Source organism: Aedes albopictus, chromosome 3 (genome assembly GCF_035046485.1).
Source record: "Aedes albopictus strain Foshan chromosome 3, AalbF5, whole genome shotgun sequence".
Classification (NCBI taxonomy): domain Eukaryota; kingdom Metazoa; phylum Arthropoda; class Insecta; order Diptera; family Culicidae; genus Aedes; species Aedes albopictus.
The window spans coordinates 179,895,904-179,923,675 of record NC_085138.1 but is presented as its reverse complement, the minus strand read 5'-3'; the positions used below and the strand labels follow the sequence as shown (position 1 = coordinate 179,923,675).

At 36.8% G+C, this 27,772-nt stretch overlaps 1 protein-coding gene across 20 annotated transcripts in view; it reads left to right on the top strand.

Annotated features, from left to right (window-relative positions):
- LOC109415058 (RIMS-binding protein 2) overlaps nt 1-27,772 on the top strand; it is a 248,204-nt gene that overhangs the window by 176,971 nt on the left and 43,461 nt on the right. For 16 of the 20 annotated variants that reach the window (XM_062855737.1, XM_062855735.1, XM_062855730.1 and 13 more), the window contains 3 exons: nt 7,796-8,103; nt 8,575-8,745; nt 23,626-24,045. In XM_062855737.1, coding sequence (XP_062711721.1) covers nt 7,796-8,103; nt 8,575-8,745; nt 23,626-24,045 — 899 coding nt within the window. The remainder of the gene's footprint in view (nt 1-7,795; nt 8,104-8,574; nt 8,746-23,625; nt 24,046-27,772) is intronic. The other 4 variants (XM_062855742.1, XM_062855741.1, XM_062855744.1 and 1 more) reach the window with 2 other exon arrangements.

Here is a 27,772-nt window from a genome sequence, read left to right as displayed (position 1 = left end):
TGCCGGTCTAGCTAATACGGAGTCGAGAGTTCGAGTCGAGGGTTCCCACTAGAACGCGATTTTTTTTCACAAATGCATCTCCCAATTTGTCAATTAGTATTCTGTGCCTTCTAATTCGTCAGTTAATAATAAGAATAATGGAAGTGTTTCGTCTGTTTGTCTCTGATCATGTAGTCTCATATAACCATCATTTTTATAGTTCAGAGAATGTATACTGTAAAATATACAGTATTAACCACTAAAAGCTCTTCAAATACAATGAATAGTTTACCCAATACCCATAGCCTAACCTGTGAACAAAGGCAATATGGAACATGAAAAAACATTGATTGACCGCCCGTTGTTGCTACTCGAGTATCGCCAGACCAGCTACACTCACACAAGGAACCAATGAGATTGCTGCTTTTTTATTCCGGTTCGGGTTTGTCACTGCGACCAATTTTTAGATCTATTGTGACACTACCCGTTTCCTTAGTGTAGTACATGTCGCATTACTCCATTGCCAATGATGGGCAGTAAGGTATCGATTTTGATAAAGTTTTTGTTTTGCTTTCTTTGAAAATAAAACAAGAGCACTGATAATTGGCCATGCATCGGAAACCTAGCATCGCCCATGTTTTACTGCTAAATTCTCTCCAGGAAGTCTAGGACCCGGCTTTGACAGTAGCAGCAATATCATTCCAATAAAAAAACATTTGTTCAGTAATAAGGATTGTAGTATGTTCCTTACAAACCAGCCTTTGAAGAGTTAGTACATACATGGATCCGTAACGCAATTTGATTTCCTTTGCATTAAGTTTAGAATTGGATGGGGAGGATTTTAACCATTTTTCAAAGTAAAGTTGGTTAACTTAGTTTTGTTCAGAGACTGTAAGTGCATATGATCAGTAACATAGGTAAAGGCTTCGCTGTGTAACTAGAGAATAACTGACACTGTGGAAGACTACGCGAGGTAGTAAATACTCGTATCTGTCAAAGGATAAGCAAAAAAGGGCGGTATTAAAAGTTACAAATCAGATTACACTTAATCTTAAAGGGCATTCTATTTAGATTGTTCGAAAAGTCGGTACAGCCGGCAAAGATGTAGGCTAATAGGTTCTCTAAATTTTTTCGAAGGAATTTTAAAAATTTTACTTGAGTTTCTCTGGGATTTCTACCAGAGGTTCCTTCAGAAATATCTCTAGAAAGCTAACTAAACTTTTCGTTCAAGAATTCTATGAAGAGTTTCTGCAGCAGTTCTACCAAGTTTTTTTTCTGTGAAGTTCCTTCAAAAATAAACTATTAGATGTTTTGAGAAGGGGTTCAAAAATTGAATGAACTCCGCATCAACTGATAAGGTACAACAGTAATAACGTCACGTGCTCTTCTTTCTACCGACAATGAAGTTGAAGAAAGTGCTGCGTAGCGATCAAAGTCGAAAACTTCAATCAATACAAAAATGGATCCCAGTCAGTCAAAAGTTTCCCGCTCAGGCAGTGCCGTAGTGGATAAGAGAGCTTTGAAATAAGAATAAATAAAGTTTTAAATAGTAAACTTGCTTGTGATTTCGTTGGTTGTGCTATTGCGAATAATTTTTACTTTTTTTGTAATGTCAGCGGCAATTTATTTGAAAACTTTTTCGGAAACTATATTGGAAGCTTCTTCTATCTGGGGAACTGCTTCGGAAATTATTACTTTAAAAATTTCATTACTTTGAAAATTTCATCGACAATTCCATCTGCCATCATTTTGAAATTTTTTTCGTCAATTGCTATTGACATTTCGGACATTTCTTTCAATGGCTTCGGCAATTTCGTTAGAAATTTCTCAGGATCTTTTGAAAAATGAAATCGATAATTCCTTTGGAAATTTCTTCAACAAATTTCATGAGATTTGATGCTGCAATAACAATTTCATTTGTAATTCTTTCAGTTGTTTCTTGAAGAGCTTCTTCGCTATTTTTTGAAAACTCTCTCAGCTTTTTTTCCTTTTTCTGCCGAAAACTATTCAGGCAATTCGGTTGGGAATGCCTTCGACAATTTTTCAGCATTTTCTTGAGTTCTTTGTAAGTTTTTGAAAAAAAAAAATTGGGTAATTCTTCCAGAATTGGTTCCTCAATCTCCCAGTATAACTTTCGTCAATTTCTTCGATAATTCCTTTAGCAGTTCCTTCAAAAAGTTTTTTCTGCAATTTCTTCTGTGATTTCTTTCGGCAATCCTTTGTGTGCTATTACGATAATTTATTTGAATATTTTTCGTGAGCACTCATTTCAGCTTCATCAGTAATTTCTTTGGCAACTTCTTAAGCAATTTCTTTAGAAACTTCCTCAATTTTTTTAAATGCCTTCGGATATTCCTGTACGATGGAATATCTTCATCAATGTCTTTAAGAATGGCTCTGAAAATTTCTTTTGAAATTACTTCATAATGTTCCTCATGTAATTGTTCCGGGATTCCTTCGGGAATTCTTCAAGAATTCCTTTGGTCAGGGTTCTTTTTGCATTTTCTTTCGTAAGCAATTCCTTTGTAAGTAATCTTAGTATTTTCTTGGATATTGGAATCATATACAGGTACTCTTCGATATAACGTACAAAAAACTTTTCTCTTTGTACGTTATATCGAAGCAGACAATAAAAATATATTTTTTGTGCTAGTATTGATATATTTGACGTGAAATTACCCCAAATAATGATTTCGGTGAAATTCACAAAAACAATAATGAAAAACATGGGTTTTCACGAAAAACTCATTTCGTTTTTTGTGCTTCGATATAACGTACACAAAAATTTTCCCCAAATTGCGCTAATTTTGGGTAACATGGCTAATGCTGCAACACAGCATTGATTTGAGTGATTTCGTAGATTATCTGGTGATTATTACTGGAAAAAATGAATTTTTTCAATGGTGTGCGTTATATCGAAGCAAAGTGTACGTTATATCGAATTCGCTATATCGAGGGTACGCTATATCGAGGTACGGTATATCGAAGAATACCTGTATTTATTTATGTAGTAATTCATCAACAAAATTGGAAAACTTTTTTAACATGTTAGAAATACATGCAGAAATGACTTTAGCAAGTTTGGAGAAAAGGTTCGTAAGATTTCTCAACAAGAGTTTCTCTAAAAATTTCTCCATTAATTGCATTTTAAATATATTCCAAAAAAACTTCAACACACACATGTGTTTCAGGTTTTTTTTAGTCTTTCAAATAGTTTAATGTTGGTCGTATACAATTCTCTAGTAAAATTAACGCAATATAATGTAATACACTTTTCGGAAAAATTGCATTCATAGAACTAATATTTGACATAGCAGGATGAATACTGCTATTGTATGTACCGTTATCTGAGCAGTGGTTGATCAGCGGGGTGAAGTTGATCACAATGGGATTCACGTCCTAAGGACGCTACAATTCTGTTTCAATGGAAGACCTTTGGGGTTAATCATTTGTGTGAATATATTTGAAGAATTTTTGAAGTTTTTTACTCCTATTTTGTCAGATTTTACATTGAAATATCGACTTTTTTGATTGAAACTCAATGAAAAAGAATGTATTTCAAAAAGTCGCCTCCCATCAAGTCCTGTATTTCAGACAACTCTCAAAACACTTTTATTCATTAATAATAGGCTTTTTGAACAAAGCTATGAGTTAAAATTGATCTTAACATATAAGTGTTATTTGAAAATAGCAAATTTTTGCGAAATAAGGACGATTATTTTTGAGAAAATGCCTACTTTTAATGTGGGGCATTTTGTAACTTAATAAAATTTATTTTATTTTGACATACAAATACACCAGTTGTAATAATTTTAAAGCTGAAATGTGATACAGGTTCACTCAGTACCGTAAACCGGGGTCAAATTGATATCCGGGTCGAAATTGATCAGACGTTTTTCAGATAGATTAAGTATACATTAACCCTTATGTAGCCGACAGGGTACCCGGGTACCCAGCGCCCATTTAAAATGCACGGTGTAGAAAAAAGCAAAAAAATTGTCGGACACATAACGGTTAAATAGTTTTCTTTCAAGTTTCGTTTAGTATCTGGTCGGGGTTCTGCTAAACCGAACCAAAGACCATTGGATGAAGAATAAGATGATCTTCCTTCCGTGTAAGAATCCAGTAATTCTGACAGCTCTACGTGGAGTAAATTCAAAATTTCTGTTTGGCAGAACATACAATAAATAAAATTGCATCCAACCAGAGTAAACTGTAAACCATTCCATAGAATCAGCGAAATATTTTATTGTTGGTCCAGATGATGAACATTTGAAGTTCTCCTCACCGCCGTCAGATTTCTAACTTCTAACCGACTCATAGTAACAATCTGTGATAGAATTGAACACGTAATTAAAAGTATGGGTGTTGGAGGATCCAGTTATGTTTCGATGGCACTGATCGTCATTTTTCCAAATCACGTTCAGCCAGACCGAACCAAATCCAATGCATATTAGAATCAATATATTCTCAACAATACAAACATCCACTGGTTTTGAATACCTGCATTGTGTGGACACTCCTCATACTGATAATTTAACACAGGAGCCGTCATTGAACAACAAGGCTAATTAGAATAATAGAGCATGAAAAAAATCAAACACTTAGTTCGCTTTGGCTGATCGAAAAATGGCGTTTTCACGAAATCCAGCTTTGAGAAAAATGTTTCAAACTTGATTCAGACTTGACGACTGACCTTCAGCTAGGTTAAATGACCTACAGGTAACGTACTTGGCCATCCTGAGATGTGAAAGTGGTGCAATTTATGTACTTCAAATTTATGCTGATCGAAGGATAAATATAAAAGAGATGCGAACTTGGTAAATGGTCCAAGTTCGCATCTCTTTTATATTTTTCATTTTTTTTTTGTGTTAGTTCACTTTGGCAGAACATTTTCATGGTTTTCTTCTTGGTTTTCTTCGACCAGCATAAATTTGAAGTACACAAATTGCACCCCTTTTCACATCTCAGGATCTCAGGACATGCAAGGACATCATTTGACATATTAAATTTTGAGACCTCCGTGCTACCATACTATACGCGTCCTCTCTGATTGATGTGAAGGTTTGTGAGTGATATTGATTTCAACTTCATTGACGATAAAAAATCGAGATTTTTTTTCACATTCCGACTGGTTTTCTCTGAAACAAAGAAACACAGTCAGCCACACTGAACTGTAAACCATATTCCAATGTTTTTGTCCAGCCAGAGTGAACTGAGTGCAAAGTACTGAGAAAATAAATGTAATTATATCAATGATTTCAAATAATTTACATGTATACTTCATCTCTGATGGTTAATTAAGGCTTGTAAATTACATGTGTACGGGAAAGTTTCAAATAATCTAAGCTGTTGTTTATTTGTGGCTGGTTGAACTTGAGGCTTAATTATTTTGGAATAAAGTTTTTTGGCGCTTAGTTCGGTTTAGCAGAACCCCGGCCATCTGATCTCAACAGCACGATACTTGAAAGGAAACTATTTAAAGTATGCTTTATCTAACTGAATAACGTCTGATCAATGTCGACCCGGAGATCAATTTGACCCCGGTTTACGGTACATGTTTTGAAATTATTTATTTGGGATCATATGCATTGTACCTGATTTTATAGTAAAGAATAGAGGAAAAGTGATCATCTTTCCCCCTCTCCCCCCTTTACGATAGTCTATGAATTCCGAGATGACACAGGTATTCGAAACCTTGACTATGGTTAACGTTAGGCATGGATTACCATAGAATTTACTGTCCTCTGATAAACATGCGTAAAAATTAATCATAAACATTTATTCATGATAATTATTCAATCTCTCACCTTTTTCTCCAAGATTTCTCTGATATATAATAAATACATTCTAAGCAGTTTTTCGATGACTCTCAACAGTATTTTAGTTCATAACATCCTTCAGACATTAAAAAGATAAAGATATTTACAGATATATCAAAGTAAATAGTTATATGAATTTGGGTACTAATGAAGTATGGGGTCTCCAGTTAGCCTAGTGGTTAAGTCTATGGATCGCCAATCCGAAGATGGCGGGTTCGATTCCCGTTCCGGTCGGGAAAATTTTCTCGACTTCCTGGGCATAGTGTATCATTGTACTTGCACAATACCTATACAAATTCATACAATGGCAGGCAAAGAACGCTCTTCTATTAATAGATGTGGAAGTTCTCTAAGAACACTAAGTTGAAGCGAGGCAGGCCAAGTCATAGTGGGGACGTAGAGCCATAAAGAAGATGAAGAGGATACTAATGAAGTATACATTTCATAGTAACTATTTGTTGTACATGTAATTTAATAATCCACTGGGAGTATATTCAGAATTCCATTCAATTCTATGGAAAATGTTTGATATGCCAATTTTCCTGGCTGTTATGCTTCATGCACTATCGCTTGTATTGACGTAAGCATTTGTTGAAAAACCGGAATATATTAGAATTAGACTGTGGTATGTTACTCAAACTTCACCCAAGTAACATTTTGTTGGCCAAAAGGATGAAAACCTCATTCAACAATTTATCATAATTTTAAACAAATCACTAGTTTCAAAACCTCACTACAATACAGTTGCACAAATGTTATAAACTTCTAATAAACAAGTAGTTTCTAACATGTATAAACGTATTTTAGCGTAAGTATTAATGTATAGGAAAATTTTATAGTAATAATGTACAGAAACAATTTGAACGAAATATAGCTATTTAAACATGACTTAACCGAGATCCAATACTAATGATAATCATTATTACATGATTCATATAACATTCTTCTCATCATTTCCCGTGAAATCTCAATCCAAAGAATGGCATGAATTGCCATAAATGAAATAAATTTGAATAGCTGAAGTTAGTAGTAAAGTAAATAGATAAGTTTAATTCAGAAGTTACACACAGTGAGCAGTACATATTCCCTTTTTATTTGAGTTCATCATTAATACTATTCTGGAATCATCGTTAATTACTATATTCGGGATCAATTTATAAAACACATGTACTAGTAAAATTTTGGCCTATTTGAGTGTTCACATATTCAAATTAAATACAGGGCTTTTATTACTGATAAGCACTGCATTTTTTTTACAAAATTTTCTTAAAGTTATGCAAACTGAAAATTGTTATTCCATTTGTAGCACATTTACAAACTATCATTCATGAATTAGTAACACACTCGCGAACACGCCTTTAAATATTTTCTGTGTCAAGCATTTGCGCATATGTTTACACAATGAGTATAAATGTCAAATGATATAACTACTGAATGCCTTTTTGCATACATTATTCAAAACTTACTACAGGAAAATATATGATAAACAAATTTTGATGTATGTATTCTTCCCTTGAACATAACTAGTGACATGTATCTACTGCAACTTTATAACGTTATGAATGAAAACTTTATCTATTCAATAGCATTAACAACAGATAATTTAGAAAATTTGGTATAAAGTAATGCACTTAAATAAAAATAACTAAACAATCACTGCCAGTCATAAAATAGCAAACAAACTAATCACTATCAACATCAACATCATAAATCAACGTCAAGTAGCGTCATCCGGATTACTTCCAAATGAAGCAGATTTAATTTACAATATTTTCTCCCATTTTTTCTCGTTTCTGTTCCATCGTAATCCTTTTCCGTTAATCGTCCACGTCTAAAAAAAATAATCAACATTCCATTACACCACACACAAACCAACAAACAAACGTACAACAATAATCCCCGTCATCATCATCCGGTCATCAAAAAACAACACCAAAATTGCCCCTGTTTTGCGCCTTTTGCGATTTTTGAACTTATTGGCTTTGGATATCCAGAAACAAATACTGAAAATGGACTAAACTATTCATCATCATCACAACAATCGCAACACAATCAAGACCAAGTGCGAACAGCCGCTAGGAATCGAAACCACAGCGGCGCCATGCAGCCCCAGCCCGGCGTTGGTCCCATGCGCGGTCGAATGATGAACAGCCAGCAGCAGCAACAGCATCAACAGCAGCAGATGATGAACAACCAGGGCATGATGAACAATCAGATGCAACCGATGAACCCGAACCAGGTGATCGAACACGACGAGAATCTCAGCGATAAGGAGATCTACCCGGGATCGATACACCAGCAGGTAATTACCGCATTTTTAAATTGTTTTGTAATGATATATGATAGTAGTGTAGTATTATGGACTTATTGACGTCTCCCAAATGATTTTTTTTTTCATCAAGGATTCCAGTTCCAGTTTTGTGAATTTATAAATGAATTAAATGTGCTTAATTTCAAATATTGATTTTTTTCCAAATCAAACACATTTTCAATAACTATTTCTTTCTATGTTGAAATTAATTTTTTTTTATTTGCTTTAAAGAAGTTTTCAATCTGTCATTCATACAAATGATCAATTTGGAATACGTCAATACGTTCAGTCTTTAGTTAGCACGTGTCTTGAGTGAATATGACTTGAGTTGTGCCCATCCAATGGGGCATCCAATCGACCACAATCGATTGTAAACCACTATGTTTTTTGTACATCATCGGCTCAAATGTCCATCGGGTATAAACCAACAAACTATCGTACTTTTACTCGGGTTTCGATCAGGAACGTGCCCAGCGCGACTCGAACAGCAGTGGCATACCGGCGATTGAAATCACTAAAGAGACCGTCACCGATGTCACCTATATTAGCGACGACAGTGAATACCAAGACGGCGCTAGTAGCGGTGGCGGAAGTGGACGGCGCCGTAGTGGCCCTCCGCCACAGCAGCAACAGGTTAGAGACCAACACAACTCCGGACACCTTTCGAAAAAAAAATACACCAAAACTACTACTATGTATCGGTCGAGCTTTCTCCTCTCTTTTAACGTATCTTTTGAAACGCAAGCTGTAAACAAAAAAGTATTCCTCTTTGCTCTGTGGTCTGTCTTCTACCGTAAAATCACCTTTTCACACTTCTGTTCCTTGCAGTAACATTGTACCTTCGTTGGACGACTAATATGCTGTGCAGCATTCGAATGAATCTTTTCTCTTCGTCACCGTGACATTGTCTTTATTAATGTTAATTTTTATGTTCTTTGTTTGTGTCGTTAGTTTCCTTTTTTGTATTCGATGCCCATCACTCTGTATAGTACAATTAGTTTGTGTTCTTTCCATTCTCTCTTTCATTATCTATCCGTGCCCTGATCACAAAGTTTGTTCCTAAAATTTGGGATTGAATTATTGTACTGGTATCAGTAGGGGTAGGAGCGGCATAACGCCCCGCCTAAGCATTTGTGATCATAAACCTGAAGTTATAATATGATTATATGATTGAAAGGGTGTATTTCGTCTTGGAAAGTAGTTTACTCTCTTTACTAAGAGACTCCTAGTTTTGGCTCGCGCAAAACCAAAATTTTTGAATCAATTTAAATTTAATTCAAAATCAATTCAGAAAAGTGTTACATTATAGGTGCTGAAAACTGTAGAAAGCAAAATGTCTTCTGGTATTTTCCGATTTAGCTTGTAATGAAATACCACGGGTCTCCATCGAACTCTTCCAGTAGCTGGTAGGAGTAGGAGGCGCGAGCGTTGGACCATATAAAGCTATGTTCACTTAGAATCCGGAATCATGTCACATAAAAAAAAATTTCTAGTGGCCCTCTCAATGAACATAATCATCATTCTTTTGCAGCACTCTGATCATACACTAATCCTCTTTAAATGGTGAAAATTTCATCGATTTTCTTGCAACGAGTGAAAAGTTATTTCAAACACTTTGGAAATTTAGCGTGGTCAAGTACGACAGTCGCGAAAAATGTTAATATCGTCAAAACCATTATGTGTTATGTGCACAGATGTTGTTAACCATGGCATAAGGAAGTGTCCTCGGAAGAAAAAAGCTTGGGTTCATTGATAAATCTGCTTTGAATTTGAAGATTTGGCAAGAAGTCCGAACTCTGGGCATGGTTTTTTCGCAACAAGATGATAAGAACCAATTCATACAAGGATGACAGCCTCAAGAATCACGTGTTGCTTTTCAAAAACGCACACAAGGGATATGTAGAGGTTTTACCTATTTTGATGAGCTGCCATGTCAGCCGGAGACGTTCAGTGGTATCGTCACAGATGGGTAGTGTTTATCAACGAAAGAAAACACTCAAATTTCACGTTTTCTCAATTCACTGAATTGCCCCTCATTTCGCAATAAAAAAAAGTTTCAATAATTTCAATGATATTTTTCCATGAAAGTACAATAAATAACCTTTGTTTTGAGGGCTTCACCTTTTATGTTTGTTATTCCATCACTAAGATATACGTGATTTTGTCATTCCGGATTCTAAATGAACATAGCTTTTACGAGATGAACCAGCCGAGGGCTGAAAATCTCGAAAATAAAGAAAAATAATAATAATAATAATAATAATAATAATAATAATAATAATAATAATAATAATAATAATAATAATAATAATAATAATAATAATAATAATAATAATAATAATAATAACATAGCTTTAACTACTTGCACTACTATGAACTGAAAGCTTCCTCTGTCACTGGCCATTATGCTTGTGTATATTATATGACAGGTACGAAGACACTATGCCCAAAAAAGTCAAGGAAATTATCTTTAGGAAAAGTTTCTGGACTGATCGGTAATCGAACCCATCACTCCCAGCAATAATAAGGCAATGGTAATGCTGAATACAAAAATTTTCACGAACACTCACCCCTATCAACACCAGTAGTTTTCAAACCAATTGATCAAAGTTGATTAAATTTTGCAAGAAAGTGTCTCTATAAGTATCACAATTGCCAACGAAATTTCATAATTATCATCACAGAGTTTTGAACTGTAGCGTAAAAGAATCATCTATTATGCGAATGAAAATTGGTCATGATTGTACAAAATACTTAAAAATACTTACGTTTGTTTTTCATCCACAGTTAGAAGTAATGCATCGATTTTATGAAATTTTGCTCAAATAATAAACATACACTGAAGAGTTCTCAGTCAATTATTTGGCCAATTTTACCGATTCATTACAGAGCTACAGCCGTACATCTGTGTCCCGATTATTGCGGATACAGGCTTTACTTCCCTTCCGAAGGAAGAACTCATATTTTGCGAGTTTGTCGGGAGTGGGATTCGATCCCAGGTCCTCGGCGTGATAGTCAAGTGTTCTAACCATCACACCAGGTTCGCTCCATGTGCTACAGTTAATACAAAATTTTAAAAAAGTAAATTTTTAAGCTATTTCATATTAAAAATATGAAATGTTGTGTTACATAATATTAATACAGTCAGGTCTTTTTTTACGCGGTTTTCATTTACGCGGCCGCGTAAAAAAAACTCCATACAAAAAAAAATTTCATCGTCTTATTTTTGCATGAGTTTTTTTTTACGCGGTACGTATCCCCTGCGTAAAAAAAACCTGACTGTATTGAAGATCTAAAGACAAATTAATTTGACTTGGAGAATGGTCCGAAAATTATGCATTATACTTAAAATGTCGTATTTTCTTCAAAAGATCATTCAATGCGCCCTTCCTAACTTCATTGATATTTTAACACCCCCTCTCTCTCATGGGGGAGCAAAACTAAAATTTAGGATCATTACCCATCGTAATGCGTGACGTTAGCAACACTGACTTATTTTAAGGTTCGGGTAAAAAATGACCCTAATGCACAAGTAGGATTAAGGGTGGCTAAATATGTTAAAGCAACATAGCCACACAGCGTGATTTATAGAATAATCTATATGATATTACACCCCTCCTGGAACCAAGCCTGCTGCCCAGTTAAGCATTATACATACAACCAATTTCACAGTTTAATGGTACATAGTTTTCGATGTCAAATTTGTATAAGAAACTAGTTGTCCCCGGCCAGCATTGGCTTTCCTACTACGTTTTTTGACGTTCCAAGTTCAGGTCCCGGTCGAGTCCCAGTTCAAAATGTATAAAAACCGATTTTCAAACAATCTCAATTTATTTATGTTTTTGACCCCATAAACCTTCCTTGGATGAGAACTAACCGAACAAACCAAAGAAAACCCAAATCGGACGTAGATGTTATTTAGCTCTTTACACACAACCATTACATCTTCTGCTTATCCTTGACTTCACATCCCAACATTGCATTGAGCTTCTTGAGGAATCACTGGACGAATACCCAAAAGAACTCTTCTAGGAAATCCTACAAAAAATCTTGAATAAATGGTGGAACTCATGGAGGAATGGCTGTATAAATTCCGTGAGAAATCCTCGGAGACATTTTTACTGCAGTATACGAAGCTATTTCTGGAAAAAATTCTGAAGAAATTCGTGGAATTATCACAGGAGGAATTTCTGTCGAAATCCCTGGTAAAGCCTCAGCAGGAAGTTCTGCAGAATCTCTAGCACTGGAGGAGGAGTACTAGTTGGAATTTCTAGAGGAGTCGCAGTAAGCATCCATGAAAAAAAAATCAGGGAATTCCGCATGGAATTTGTGGTAACGACCTAATAAGATCAAGATTAATATCACACGCGCTGCGGAGGACTATGAACTGCACGCGTGCATGGTAACAGAGAGACTAAAGGAATGCGCAACAAAGTGGATAAGACGAGAACAATCGGGTGCGCGCGAAGTGTGTACGAATATTCATCGAGACTCTACCACATCCCCTTTTCCCTATAAAAAGTTAATTATAGAAAAGTTTAAATTTGAAGCTTTTTTTTTACTCCAAAGTTTAGCCTAACGATTTTCAAGGATTTAATTAGCATTCAACTGAAACTTTATTTGCCAACTAATGAAAACATGTTTAAACTGTTTACTGTTCACAACACCTCACATATCGGTAAACTTTTCAATATAAGAACGCAGTTGGTATCAGTTTACTTTATGGTGTAGCTTTATACCCTTATGAATATATTCTGCACTCATGTTCATTTTATCTGGTGACAACCCTATCATATAAAAGTGGATATGCTTACATGACAATTCATTCAACGTCGCATAAAGACATGACTATATCCTTCCCTTATTCTTTAATTCAAAGCATCTAAATTTTATAATTTATCGTATATTTTCTGGGATACCATAATTAAAAACACAATCAAATTCTGACTGTTTGGTTTGTGTAAATTTAGATGAAGCAAAACTGTTGAGGACAAACGTCTTGAAATTCCACTTCAACAGTGCATCAGAACTTCTGACGCACAAATTTCAAATATTGAGTAGATGCCGAAGTCGTCCATTGTGGTGGCCATTTTGGGATTCTAACAAGTTTACTTTATTTCAGATCTTTTAGTTATTAAAAGTAACAAGATTCTAGATCTTCAAAGTATTTTGTTTTTTTTTTTTGACGACGTTCAATGAAATGAATATAAACTCCCAATCAGAGGTTTTATTCAAATACTTAGTTGCACTATAATGGAGGTAAAAACATAAATTGTAATGTGAGGTCTAAAATATCTCTCAGTAGACAACATTTTAGTTATGTAGCGGACTTATCGATGTCAGCCTCAATGAATCTAAGGTCCAATATAAATGACATCAAATATGTTATGTTGAACAGCAGCAAATTCATTAAAGATCGCTTTCTAAATTACAGTACGAAACTAATTCCGAATTTCACGATCACCATGCAATATAGTAAAAGGCCTATCCTCAGATGACAGCTAGATATGTATTACCCAAACAATATGGAGTTGCTTTTCAATACAAAATTTCAAATGTGTTGAACATCTGGATTTCTGATTCTGAGACACACTAGATCAAAAGTTCGATATCATCAATTATATGTACTTACTACCCTCGTCGGTGAACTATTCTGCAATAGTTTAAGAACACAATCCACCCCAAAGAACATCACGGGTCATGTTGCTATATTTTTCTCATGATAAACGAGTATCGTAACCGCAAAAAAATAATTGTTTTAATTGTTTATGATGATGTACTAGAGGATATGTAATTATCAATAGTCTCGACTTATGACCAAAAACCTGTTATTTCGAGCTAAATAAATATTGCACAGTTTCACCTTTTGATTTAATTTCAAATTTCATAATATTATTCCTGATCTACAGATACAATTTAATAATATCATTTTTTTCGACTAATCGGATTTATTTCGTTGATTATTAACGTTATTCATGCCAATCGGATAAGGTCTGTTGATTCAGGAATTGAATCTGACTGTGCAAACAACTAAATACCGCTTTAAACAATAAGCCATAGTTCTTCTCTACGTTTCACTTTTTTTTATTATACAATTTCTCATACTTTGCAATATGCTTATTTCTTTAGCACTAAGACCGATGTTACCAAACACACACATGCATTTATTTGTACAGACAAAAAGCTCCGATTTTTTTTTTTTAAGGCCAGATGGCACAGCGCACTAACCATTAGCTGAAAACAACAGCATCATACTTGTACGATAGACGAGACAGGCTATCGCAGAATAGTCACTTATCTGGAACTGAATACATATTTCTTAGCAATTCACTTTCGTATAACAATTTTATTTCCGAATAAAATTGTGTTATAAATCTTTACAGGTGTTGTTACACTTATAACTTGTTTTCTAAACCTTATAATTATTATGCTAAGGGAAACTTACATAAAGGGAAATGTATTTCCACTCCAATAACGGCCCGTTAGCTGCTTTCGTATTTCTATTGATGACAATTTTTTTCTCAAAAACTAAACATCCGATAAATTACAGTTGTCTTGATAATGGGTGAAGGTTGATCCCTTTCCATGACCATTCTTATTTTTATAATAATACTTTATTAACGACACTTTACCATTGATATTGGTATTTGTTAAAGTTAAAGAAGGCTACGTCGTCGCACAGTTAGCAACGTTAGTCGTCGAGACATACAGAAGACCTCGAAGTGTGGGATCGATTCCCGCTCCAGTAGCGGAAAATTTTCCTTCAAACGGCCACTGGGTGTTATGTGTGTTACCTGTTTTCTTGTGTTAGTAAATATGAAATGTGTGCGACTTCCTGGCTGAAGTCGGCACCTTGTCTTCTGTTTCACGGTACCAGTGAAAGAAGAGCTATGAAGTGCTTATACATTTATTTCAGGATCCTTTTTTTTTATTCTAAAGAATACAAACTCCGATCATGATAATCTTTTTAGCCTTTATTTTTTTTATGTATCAATACTGCAACACATACAACATTTAAGAGCGATGAGTAAACTTTTCGTATCTCCCAAGAACGAGAAACTTTTCATTGATTCGTTTCAATGAATATAAAGATATTTGTTTTTGTTGAAGTTGAACACGTTTACTCGCATGACCCAAAAACCGTCAATCCAGCAGTCTTTTAGGTTTTGAGGGTCTTAGCACAATCATTTTTCAATTGACACTACCACATCCATTAATCCAACAGTACTGATTCTCGCATAATCTGGAACCGGTAGCTCATCAGATCATAACATCGCATCATTGAAGAGCGATAATGCATGAGACTATATTATAGCAACATTACGGGGTGAGCACTCTCGCATCGTCCATGAGCAATAATTTACTGGCACATTTTCGCAATATTTAAGAGCGATAACTTATGAATTCACAATCTTGCATCATTTAAGAGCAATCACTATCGCATCATCCAAGAGCGAGTACTCATGAGAACATTTTTCTTGCATCAACTAAAAGTAAACACTACCGCATCATCCAAGAGCGATTATTTATGAAAATATGTTCGCATCATTTAAGAGCTATGACTGTCGCATCATCCAAGAGCGAGTATTCATGAGATCATATTCTCGCATCAGTTAAGAGTGAACAACATCGCATCATCCAAGAGCGATCATTTATGAGAATATTTTCGCATCATTTAAGAGCAATGATCCACGTGATTAAACTCTCGCACAATTTTCGCATCATTTAAGAGCATTCCTACTTGCATCATCTAAAAGCGGTTACTCATGAGATCACCTTTTCTTATCATTCGGAATCGAACACTATCGCATCATCCAAGAGCGATCATTCGGGAGAATAGTCTTGCATCATTTTAGACCCAAGTTCATGAAATCACATTCTCGCATTATTTAAGAACTAACATCCTCGCAGCATCCAAGATAACTCATTAGATCACTTTCTCACAACATTTAATACCTAATACTATCGCATCATCCAAAAGCGCGAATTTATGAAAATACTTTCGCATCATTCAAGAGCAAACGTCCTCGCATCATTTTACCTTCCGTCAGTCGCACAGTCGATCACCACTGTCAGCACCACGCTAATGCTAATAGGTGAGGTTTTTTTCAACGTACTGTACAATATAAAACAGCACGAAGGAATAAGCACTATCTTCCAATTAACTATGACATGTATTAGTTAATCCTCCAAGATCACTCAGACTTATTTTCCTCTTTAAAATAGTGTGGCTGAGATCCGTTTATTAAAATCATGAGTAGCTAAAAACTGCAACATCAAACCTTTTAAGCTTTATGGGTTAAAAGGTCTGAGCTAGAGAGAGAGACAATCTTTTCAGCGTTCTTTATTTTGCAAAGCCTTTTTTTTTTTACAATTATGCTTACGGTTCAAAATCCATTTTCCGTTTTTTCCCAAACTGTATGTTTAACGCATTTACTCGCAAGTACCGTTTAATATAAACCAATAGTTGTCTATTGCTACACAACCATGTATCGAAATCTCATGATATATAGCTTTTCTTTGACGCGAAAACCTTTATTTTATACGTCTCCTTTTAAATTACATCATCATGAGCGTATGTAGTGCTACTTTGGAATAAGGCCAGACACTTGAAAGTCACTACACATTTTTTTTTAATATAAATAAATCGATAAATCAAGTATAACCACAGATAACAGACATTCATGCTAACATACGTGTGTACACCCTTTCTATCGTCATTTCAATAAGAAAACCTATCTAGCAACTATTTAGAGATGGCGCAGCGAACGTATTCACATCGTTTGCGTGCAAATGACAAACGGAAATAACCTCTAATAGATAGCAATTACTTCTTGAAATTGGTAGATGGCAGAACTAAGCAACGTATATGGTTTTTACAATTATTACACAGGTTTTGATTTAAGTTTTGCTCTTCGATAAACATTTGTTATCTGTGGTATAACTTTACATCGTATCGCACCAGTACACTTTTGTTACTTTTTCATAAATCGAAGCACATTAGGCATGACTATGTTTCCGGAAACGTAAGCACCGTGCTTCTGTTAGATATTTTGTTCGAGACGATGCACCACATAAGTTATGCGATAGTTTGCATTTGTTAAAATCTGCTGCACATTGTAATGAATAGACTCACCATGAATACTGTTAATTCACAAATGTTATTTGTCAAGTGTATACCACGGTTAGGCTTTTTTTTGTATGTCAGTCCAACGCATTGAACGCAGCGATCCCATATTTGCGGATCACACCATTAATTAATAATAGACAAAGATCCAACCCAAAACCGATTTATGGATTTATAAAGAACCTCAACATGCTTTTCTAAATGATTTTTTTATTCAATAATTCACCCCAACTTTTCAAAGCAAATCAAAATATATTTAAACTTGCCTACGACTCATTAAATGCATTGACTGAGCATTTGCAGAAGCAATATGCCGCAGAAGTGTCATACTTGCGCTACACTATTCACGCACTTTACATAATATTTGCACATGAGCAACAGGCTTTCTCCCTCAAGGACACAACAAAAGAATCGAACGACATACCTGCTTTCTCGCGCTCATTCAATAGCGTGACCTTGAACGGCTGATAGTTTCACCGTCAGCACCAACTTAAACAATGCACAATGAAACGGATGCAAAAATTATTGTGCCGATGTAATCATTCGCTTCGCATGGCGGGCCGTTTGGTTTGCATAACATACATCAACTGCAAGCCGTTCACACGTATTTGATAACTATTTTTTTTCAAAGGAACACTTTCCTCTTTTCAAATTATCACATTTGGATTAATCACGCCAGAGCATCACATTGTTCACTTTTCCAGCATTCCCCCACGCAAGCACATCTCCACACCATTTCTTTCTTATTTTCGCTTCTATTTTTTTCACTTAATAATGTTGCACATCACAAGGATTCTATATCCTCGTCGCCATCTTGTGGTAACGACCTAATAAGATCAAGATTAATATCACACGCGCTGCGGAGGACTATGAACTGCACGCGTGCATGGTAACAGAGAGACTAAAGGAATGCGCAACAAAGTGGATAAGACGAGAACAATCGGGTGCGCGCGAAGTGTGTACGAATATTCATCGAGACTCTACCACAGAATTATTAAATAAAATCCTTTAGAAAAATACTGGAGGCATCCCAAGAAGAATTCCTGAAAAATTGAAGCAGAGATTTCTGGTGAAATGTAAGAAGGAATCTCTGGAGGAATCTTTAACGAAATTCCTGGTGCAATTTCCGGAATTTTCGGAAGAACTAACGTTGTATCTCAGAAGGAATCTTCTAAGGAGAATCCCTGGAGATATTTCTGTAGAAATCATAAGAGTTTCATTGAAGAATCTGAGGAGGAAATCCTTAATAAATTCCATCAAAATTTGCTGAATAAGTACCAGCAGGAATTCTTTGGTGAATCTAGTCTAGTCTAGTCTAGTCTGCACATACACAGCCATTCATTGGAAGAATCCTGGAAAATGATGGGATCGACTCAAGGATCGACTACTCCCATAATTTTTCTTGTCATTATTAATACTTGCATCGGAGATACATTGCAAGCATTAAAGCGGCCAGGCCTACTGTGCAGCGTTTTTAAGCAGTACTGTGAGAATCAGTTCCGAACTAGATTCCACATCAAAACCGTGAAACGGGGACATCTCGTACCAACAGTTCCGTAACAAGTGGTATAATATACAACTACGTTGGGAGTGATTTTGCTAAGAAGGTTAATGTCACTCCATGTCCTCTGGGATCCTGGGATGGGACAAAGATATTTTGCCATATGCCCTGGCTCTCAAGCCTAGGCTTAAGCGCCGTTAGGCAGCATCCACTTATTACGTAACGCTAAAATCGACATTTTTGAACCCCCCCCCTCCCCCCTCCCCCCTCCGTAACGCTTTTTTGTATGAAAACCCGAAAATTTTTGTATGGGCCGTAACGCTTGGTCACACTCCCCCCCTCCCCCTAGAACGTTACGTAATTTGTGGACGGCGCCTTACTCGCTCTCTGAAACGATATCAAACGTAACCGCCCCCCCCCCCTAACATACATTTATCCATTATAATTCAAAGTAATTTCTACAAGTATAAATAGAAAAAATCAGAAAGATCTCACCAAATTTATTGTCATTTTGGTTGAAATTGGGGCCTCGACATCCATCGTTTTCTCCTCGATAAAGCCGAATCCAGCTTTATTCTGGTAGAAGCTTTGCTGTTGAATTCAAAGTTTCACTTTTTTCAATTAATTTTAATTGCAGTTTTTGACATTTTTCATGATTTTCATTAACATTGTAATTTGTAAGCATTCCTTATCCACACAAGTACCAAGACACAGAATCTTTAAATGCACTAGGTATGACTTCACAGGTTACAGATTATCCTAAGCAACGGAACAATCGAAAACATAGCTATCTGGATGGTCTTGATGATAACTTTATAGATGCTTTTATGATTGTTTTTTTTTTCATTCTGCCTGGATTCAGAAAAACTAACACGTGCTGCGGAACTGCGGGTTATACAAGCCACAAGATAACAGGCGAACATTTCACTCCTTTATTTTCAATTATAGCACCGATCCACCATCTACAATCACTTCTGGAAGTAATAATTATCTTCTCTTGCGTAGCACTATAAAATTTTTCTCACTTTTTTTCACCGACCGAATGGATAACCACGGAAACGAGCAAAATTTGACGGACGATCCAAAAATGCAACCGTTTGCGAGCCGCAGGAATTCTTTGGTGAATCTTAGTAAAAACTCCTCGAGTAGGAATTGTTAAATGTTGAAGCTTTAGAAATTTTATGAGGAATGACAGAATTTATCCTTTCAAAATTCTTGGACAAAATTCATATTGAAATGCAAATCTCTTTGGGGAATCCTACAGCAATCCCTAGGGAAATCACATGGAAAATTCCTGGAGGAATCGCATCAAGAACTTCTGGAGCAATGACAGCAGGTATTCCTCAAAGACCCTATCAGATATGAAACCCAGTAAAATTATATGGAGGGTGCATAGAAAATAGATGCATCCTTGGATAAATCTCTGGAGGAACACTTTAAAGAACTCCAGGATAAATCACAAGAGGTATTTCATGAGGATCTCCATCAGGTGAATTCCTGAATTAGTACTAGAGTTTTTCCCAAGATTTAGGAATATCCCAGATGAACCGACCGGATCAAAATGTTGTATTTTCCACTGCATTAAATAAAATATTGTACACGCCTGAGCACCATACTGGGAAGATTCATGATGTAAAAAAGAAGAAGTATTTTGGCTTCATACGATTTTAGTTCAAATAGTTAGAAGTAAAGAGGCATACGACCTATTTATATTCTAACAAACTTTTAAAAATAATCAAAATTCAACGATGAAAATATACATGGAATTGCTAAAAACCACTGCTGCGTGAAAAATTATATTCATTTCAAAATATAAATCTAAAACGAGATTCAAAACTTTTTTTTTCTTCGATATTACGTAACTTCGATTAACATAACGGAAATAAAAATGTAAATACGTTATATCGAGGTAACGTATTTTCTCAATCACCTGGGTATAGTGTATCATTGTGCTTTCCTCACAATATACAAATTCATGCAATGGCAGGCAAAGAAAGCCCTTCAATTAATAACTGTGGAAATGCTCAAAGAGCACTAAGTTGAAGAGAGGCAGCCCAAGTTCATGTGGGAACGTATAGCCCAGAGAAAGAATGAGGAACCCTCAGTGTGGTATTTCTGACTACACGCGCATTTACTACTTCAGTTCTTTGGGTCTTCAATTACTGCACTGAAAATAGCTACCTTTACCTTATGGATTGTTTTAGCCGCTGCTGCCGCAACTTCGCTGGTCTCGAACAAGTTTGTTATGCTCGCCGTATCATCGCCGGCCCCAAGGATTGATATAACAACATGAGCAAACTTATAAAATTTCACAGCTTTTGGTTCTCTTTCGTCTTCTGAATTTTAAACCAAACCCACTAGCCCCAAGCGTCATATTTTAGCCATCGATCGCCGTAAGCGTACACTACTGTGGCGATAGTACTAGCACTCGCACTGCAAGTGCTACGTTGAACGCACACCAGAGTAATTAGTATTATCTCTCGCGAGAAAAAAGTAGGTACGCAGGCGTTATATTATTTAGTGATTCCTATGGCACTCGAAATTGCCTTCGGATTTGTTGGTGTATAATTTCAATCGCCTTGCAACATCAACATATTGCTGGTAAATTATCGTCATTGGAGCAAACCTACTAAACCAAACATTCAGGGCCGGTGGCATTCGTTTCATTTGTGTTACATTAAGCTATAGGTTGATTCACGCCTCCCTTCAATGTTTTGTGCGACAAAGTTTGTGAATTGTGTGAGTGTAATTTCTGGCGGCCGAACACTTGTTGATTTCGTGACGATGCGATGACTAACAAAGCTTTGAAAGCTTCGTAGAAGGTGTTGTTGTGCGTTTCGTTGGTTAGTGCTTGAAGCCATAATTTTTCTCTGCAACTGTGGAAGAGTGAGCGTTCGTCGTCTTTGCCAAGAGTTGTAGTTGATTGGAGTTGAACTGATTGAGTTGCTTTACCGATCGTTTGCCTGGTTAGAAGCATTGAGAATGCTTTTGTATAATTTTATATTATTTGAATGTTGGCAGTATAGTTATATACTTTTGTTTTAATATTTTTCTCAAAATTTTGCAATTAAATTCTTAGTTTGATTCATGCCAAATTAGTAGCAAATAGGATCGCTGCTTAAATAAGTTAATTATAAGTTAAAAGCAATAATTTTCTGGATGATACAGATTGGGCTATGTATTTTAAATTTAACAAGATTTCATTACAAAACAAGAACAAGAGACAAATGTTTCTGTGAATTCACCCAAACACCTCGAAATCATCTGTTAGTTAAGTTTCGCCTTACCAGATGAGTAATATATATTTGTACTTTAAGTTCTACGTTTACTACAGTGTAGTATTACTACACGCAAACAAATCCGTTCCGATATACGTGAACTCCCAATCACGGCAACGAGAACCAACGGGAACTATGCATAGCAACGATAACAACAATAAGAAATGTACACCGTGAACTAGATGTCACGGTATCGAGAACTCCCATATTGACAGCTGGAACTAGTTCCAGTTCACGGTGTATATTTGCTTGTTCTCATATTCGCGATTGTTTGTTCACGTTTATCAGAACGGTTTTCTGAGCGTGACACATTTTGTAACAATATAACGTCATTTCTTGAGTAAATTTAAAGTACACAACTTTTTAGAATTTGCACCACAATAAATATGCATGAGTTCCAAAACTAGTTAGTAAGGGTATTTTGAAATAAATAAACATTGTTTACTGGGGTGGGTAATGTTGCCCCAAATCAACAAAAAAAATATTATTATAAAGTTTTTATAAACACATACCGTCGTTAGGGGTGACATTGGGCCTAGAGGGTAACATTGGTCCATCGATCCCACCGATTCAATATAAGTCAGAGAGCTTGACGGTGGATGCCAAGTATCTAATAATTATGTATTCTAGTAATTTTACAAACAAAATGCATTCCCGTCGTACTCTAAATGTGTGGAACAGTGGCCCAATGTCACCCCACTTTGGCCCAATGACACCCCGCACGACGGTACGAAGTTTTTCAAACATTATTGCGGTAACTCAGCAGCATATACTGGAGGCGCTGGTGGTGAATTCATTGTAGTTCAAAGCATTTATATTTTTTTTTCAGTTTATCAGGAGAAAACATATATCACGTACAGCTATCATTCAATGTATAACACTAATCTTCACCACGCTTGTATAAAATAATAACAAATGCCAAGTATTTCCATATAAGTTCATTGAACTAAATATGAATAACGTGGATCGAGGGATTACTACAATGAGTCATCCATCATCACATAGATCAAACTTAACAATTTGAGCCTCCCCTCCTCCACCCTCGTAGACTTATGATCAGAACCCTTCCACTTTATAAATAGTCTACGTGGTTTATGGACGGCCTTAAACCCATTCGATGGGTTACGAACCATTTTACATTTTAACAACTTCGTGGAACAAATTACACTTCCTTAATGTACAGTACAACATTGTAGATTAATGCTCCTAAATACTGACCCTGACACACTTTGTATATACGTAGGTAGGCTCTGTAATCACTTCGGCTATCGTGCTCCAATCACCGTAGAACAGCATATGTACCAAGAATCTTCACGCAGTCAAGCCTTCTCATTAGCAATTTTCGATTCCGGGAGCATTGTACATATTATCGAAACTTGTAGTCTCTACAACTTAAGCCTGCCCAACCAATCTGTGACGGTGCACCGCCATTTGAGTAACGTAAATGTGCTTGTGTCGTGACTCTTGAAATTCTACTTTTCTTTTATGCTGGAATGTACTTGGAAACACCTTGTTGCAACGCGTATCAACGAATAATAGTTAACGTTACCAATTTTTTTTCTCTTTAATATCATTCCCATTCCATACCACTGGGCACAACCGTGCAGGGTTATCGGAATCAGAACATGTCCGTCAATCAACCCGGACGGCAGACGAACCCTCAAGGACCAAACCAGCCGTACTACGGTAGCACGAATCCACAGCAGAACCAGCAACAGGTGCAACAGCAACAACAGCAGCAGCAGCAGCTGCAACAGATGAACCGCAATCCCAACCAGCCCCGACCGATGAACCCCAACCAGCAGATGCAAGCTCAAACGCAAAACCAACAACGGATGGGTGGTGGTCCAGTGCCTGGTCAACAGATGACGCCCCAGACGATGCCTCCGTTTCCGGCGCACCTGATGAATGCGTCGAAAAAACCGCGCTACTTCATGGCACTGTTCGACTACGATCCGGCCACGATGAGTCCCAACCCGGACGCGTGCGAAGAGGAGCTGCCCTTCAACGAGGGCGATACAATACGGGTAAGTTTCTATTAGTAGGGATCGATGATCCCAGTGGCCTTACTTTCCAAAAAAAGTCGGAAGTGCATCTTTGAAGAGATATTTTTGTAAGCTTCTGAAAAACGCATCAAAAACTGTTGCAATGTGTAAAGACTTATGCTTTCCGACATCAGTGGCAGATTTATCTATATTATCGGTATATATTAATTCCGTTCTCTTGCGTAATCTTCAGAGACATTGGCCTTCGTTTACCTACGTTCTATGCGCCATTCGGCTGTTCGGTAACGTCCATAAACTAAGTAACGCTTTTATAAAGAAATGGGTTCAGTAAAGTGTGACGACTCAAACAAAAATTTTAGAGCTCTCACACAAAAATAAGACATGGCAAATATTTACGTAACGCAATTTATGGACGTTCTTTATCAATATACCGATATTGCCCGCGGCGCTTCCCGCCTTCTTGTGCTATCGGATCTTCGGCGACCACCATTTTTGCCGGGTTATTGTTCGGCATTCTTCTAGATTTATTATCAGCACGGAATGAAACTTCAATCATCGCGCAACAATAATGACAATGTCGAAACCAGTGCTGAAGATGTCATTTTGAGATAACTAAATTCAACCTGAGAATATGGTATAAGAAAAACTGGTCTAGCTACAAGTTCTACAAGAAAGTCACAGAAAAACTGCTCTTTTTCAAATATCTAAGGCAAATGTCACTGACTACCTTCGAATTGATATTGATGGTGAATATCAATTGGCATTTTTCGAAGGTAGTCCGTGACATTTACCCTAAATATACGAAGAAGATCAGTTTTTCCGTGACTTTCTTGTAGAACTTTTCTACTCGCACAAGTTTTTCGTATACCAATTCTCAGGTTTAGCTTCTAAAATGAGCTGTAGGTAGTTGAATTTAGATACCATCTACCCCCGTTGGTTTGAATGACATCTCATGCAAACCATCGGAGTTCATTTTTAGTTTGAACTTCTAGCAACCCTGTGGGCGACGGAAAAACACACGGCTGGCAGCCTTATTTGATGCTTTGTTTTAATTCTGCGTTTCGATTCACCCCGTTCCGTTTGAACTATTTTTAATTTGAACGATGAGGGGGTCAAATTAAAAATTGTTCAGATTAGATGCGGTTAAACGGGGGTAGACGGTATGTTGAAAATACATTTTCAGCACTGATCGCAACCTGCATTTGTTGCGACAATCCACCCAATGCGAAATAAGTTTGTCCCAGCCTTAACAGGCTGTTCAGGCTCGTTTGGAAGTTGACCATCAACGTTAACTTCTTTTCCCGATCAGCCTACACACCAAAAAATCGATTGAGGGTTTCAGCAAAATTTTGCTGAATTTTGCCGAGCTGAAAGTTTCAGCAATAAATTTGCTGAAATTCAGCAAAATTGGCTGATTTGTTCAGTAAACTCTGCTGATCATCAGTAACGTTTTGCTGAAATTCAGCAAACTTTGCTGAAAGTTCAGCAAAAAATTTTGCTGGACCCTTCAGCTCGGCAAAATTCAGCAAAATATTGCTGAAAGCGTTTGGTGTGTAGATAGCTGTGTAGTGTCGGTAGCGGTTGTCTCAATTAGCTAAGAATAACACTTCGGATCGCCTGATCCAGTGGTAAGAGTCCACTAAACAGGTGACCCCTAATTCATGGTGTCAAGCGGCTTTATTCTTACCGTGCCAAGGAATGAATGGTTAGGGGGGTCTAACAAAAACCTAAATACAAACGGAGCATGTGGAGTACTAGGACGCCCTCCACAGTATACTGCCCTTCATTTGTATATCTTAGCTAAGAATCCGACTGTGAAACTTTGAATTATTTGATAAATATGTAACTACCCAGTTTTTACGCATCTGCGTTTCCGAGTACTCGGTAAACACTTGATTAAGTGAAACTGACCTAAGAAGCCTGAATCTTCAGGATGTTCTGTTGTTCTGAACCCGTTGTGGCAAGTAGCTATAGGCTTACTTTACGCTTTATGCGTTTTTTTACAGCGCCCTTTTCAGGGCGCTGTATGAACCCGCTGTGGTACGCTTATGCGATTATGTCGACCCTATTCCCTTACCTTCCCCTTCCCTATCCCATCCCTGATTCCTCCCTTCGGTCTCCCTCAGCTAAATGATGAATAGGCTCGTATTTATGGCGATGGCACAAATTTCCCAAATAGAGGAGAACGTGCCTCTTGAGCCGACCTACTGATACCTGATACCTGATAACCTGCATTTTTTGCGACAATCCATCCAATGCGAAATAAGTTTGTCCCAAACTTAACAGAATAGAATAAAGATCGTACACCACGAATTTACAGAAGTTTTAGTATTGTTTTGCAATTTCCAAGGGATAAATTTAAATTGGTAAACACTGCAACGCTGTTGAAGATCCACCATCAAACATTTACGATTTTCGGTTAGTAATCATCAATGATTTACAAGTTGACAAATGCGCAACAAATTAAGCTTCTGTTTTATAGCCAAATAAATGGGATAAAAAGTAATCACCGCACCTAAATTGTTGCTTGTTTTGTGTCTCTTTTGTCCGTCAATTGTCTTCTCTGGCAATATCGGTATCAGGTAAGAAATGAGGAAAACACTTCATCTGCAGTCTAATTTGTTTCGCCGAAAAAACATGTTCAAGCATTATTTGCCGTAGTTCATTTCTTTTCACTGAACCGTGCTTTAAATTCAATGAATAGATCATCTGCAAGTTGTAGTCCCGAAATTTGATTGGGATCATCTGCAGGGTATCTGATCCGTCGTAGATCAACCATCATGAAACCCAGCCTGGTATTCGCCTAAATACTTCCTGAACTTATCTTAGATCCCCCTATTAATAGCACAAAAATTCGTTATAGATTAGACATACAAGGTCATCTGATAGATTGTTTGATGCAGCATTTTACTTCCACGCTTGAGGAGTTCGACTGGGATGTCGTCCTTCCTGGCAGTCCATGAATACATGTAAGGCCTTTACCGTTATCAACTATGCTATTCCAAGATATAACTTTATAATTTCCTACCAAAACAAAGCACTCCTCCTGGAAGCCACTATTGCACTAAGGGCCAGTTTCGCAATCTAGCGGGACAAAATTAATTACTCCAAAAACTAAGCATTTCATGTGCCTGGTGTCTTCGAAAAAGTTTTTTGTAATGATCAGGGGCATTAATTGCCAAATATTTAGTAGTTCGCAACTTATCCGCATAGATGGCGACACCATCTAACTTTTTAGTTTTACGTCTTAGAAACTTTGCATCTTCAACAAAGTTGTTTATTTTGACAAAATAAACAAGTCTTTCTTTTTTTTTCAATTCTTAATCACTTAACCTAATTTACAGCTCTATTGTCCACTGGGGCACTACGTGAGCAATTTCAATTGACAGCTGCACTTACATTTTGTACAGCGCCTAGATTCTATTCTACTTTGTCGAACTGGTTGCCTTTCTGCTGCTTTCATTTTTCTACTTTATACCTGGAAGAATGATGAGCACAAGGATGATGATGGATGGCCGTTGTTCTTTTCCAGTCCGATTGGAGGTCCATTATGAGTAGCAGTTCGTCGATGTCCAGGTATCCGGGTCTGTTTGAGCCATGGGGCTCAGAAGAGGGTCAGTGTCAGTTGCTCTCGGGGGAAAAGCAACTGACGAATAATTTTAAGTGCCGGGGCTGGGAATCAAACCCATAACCATCCGCATATGAAACGAACGTGTGACCAACTACGCCACGGGCCCCGGCAGTCCAA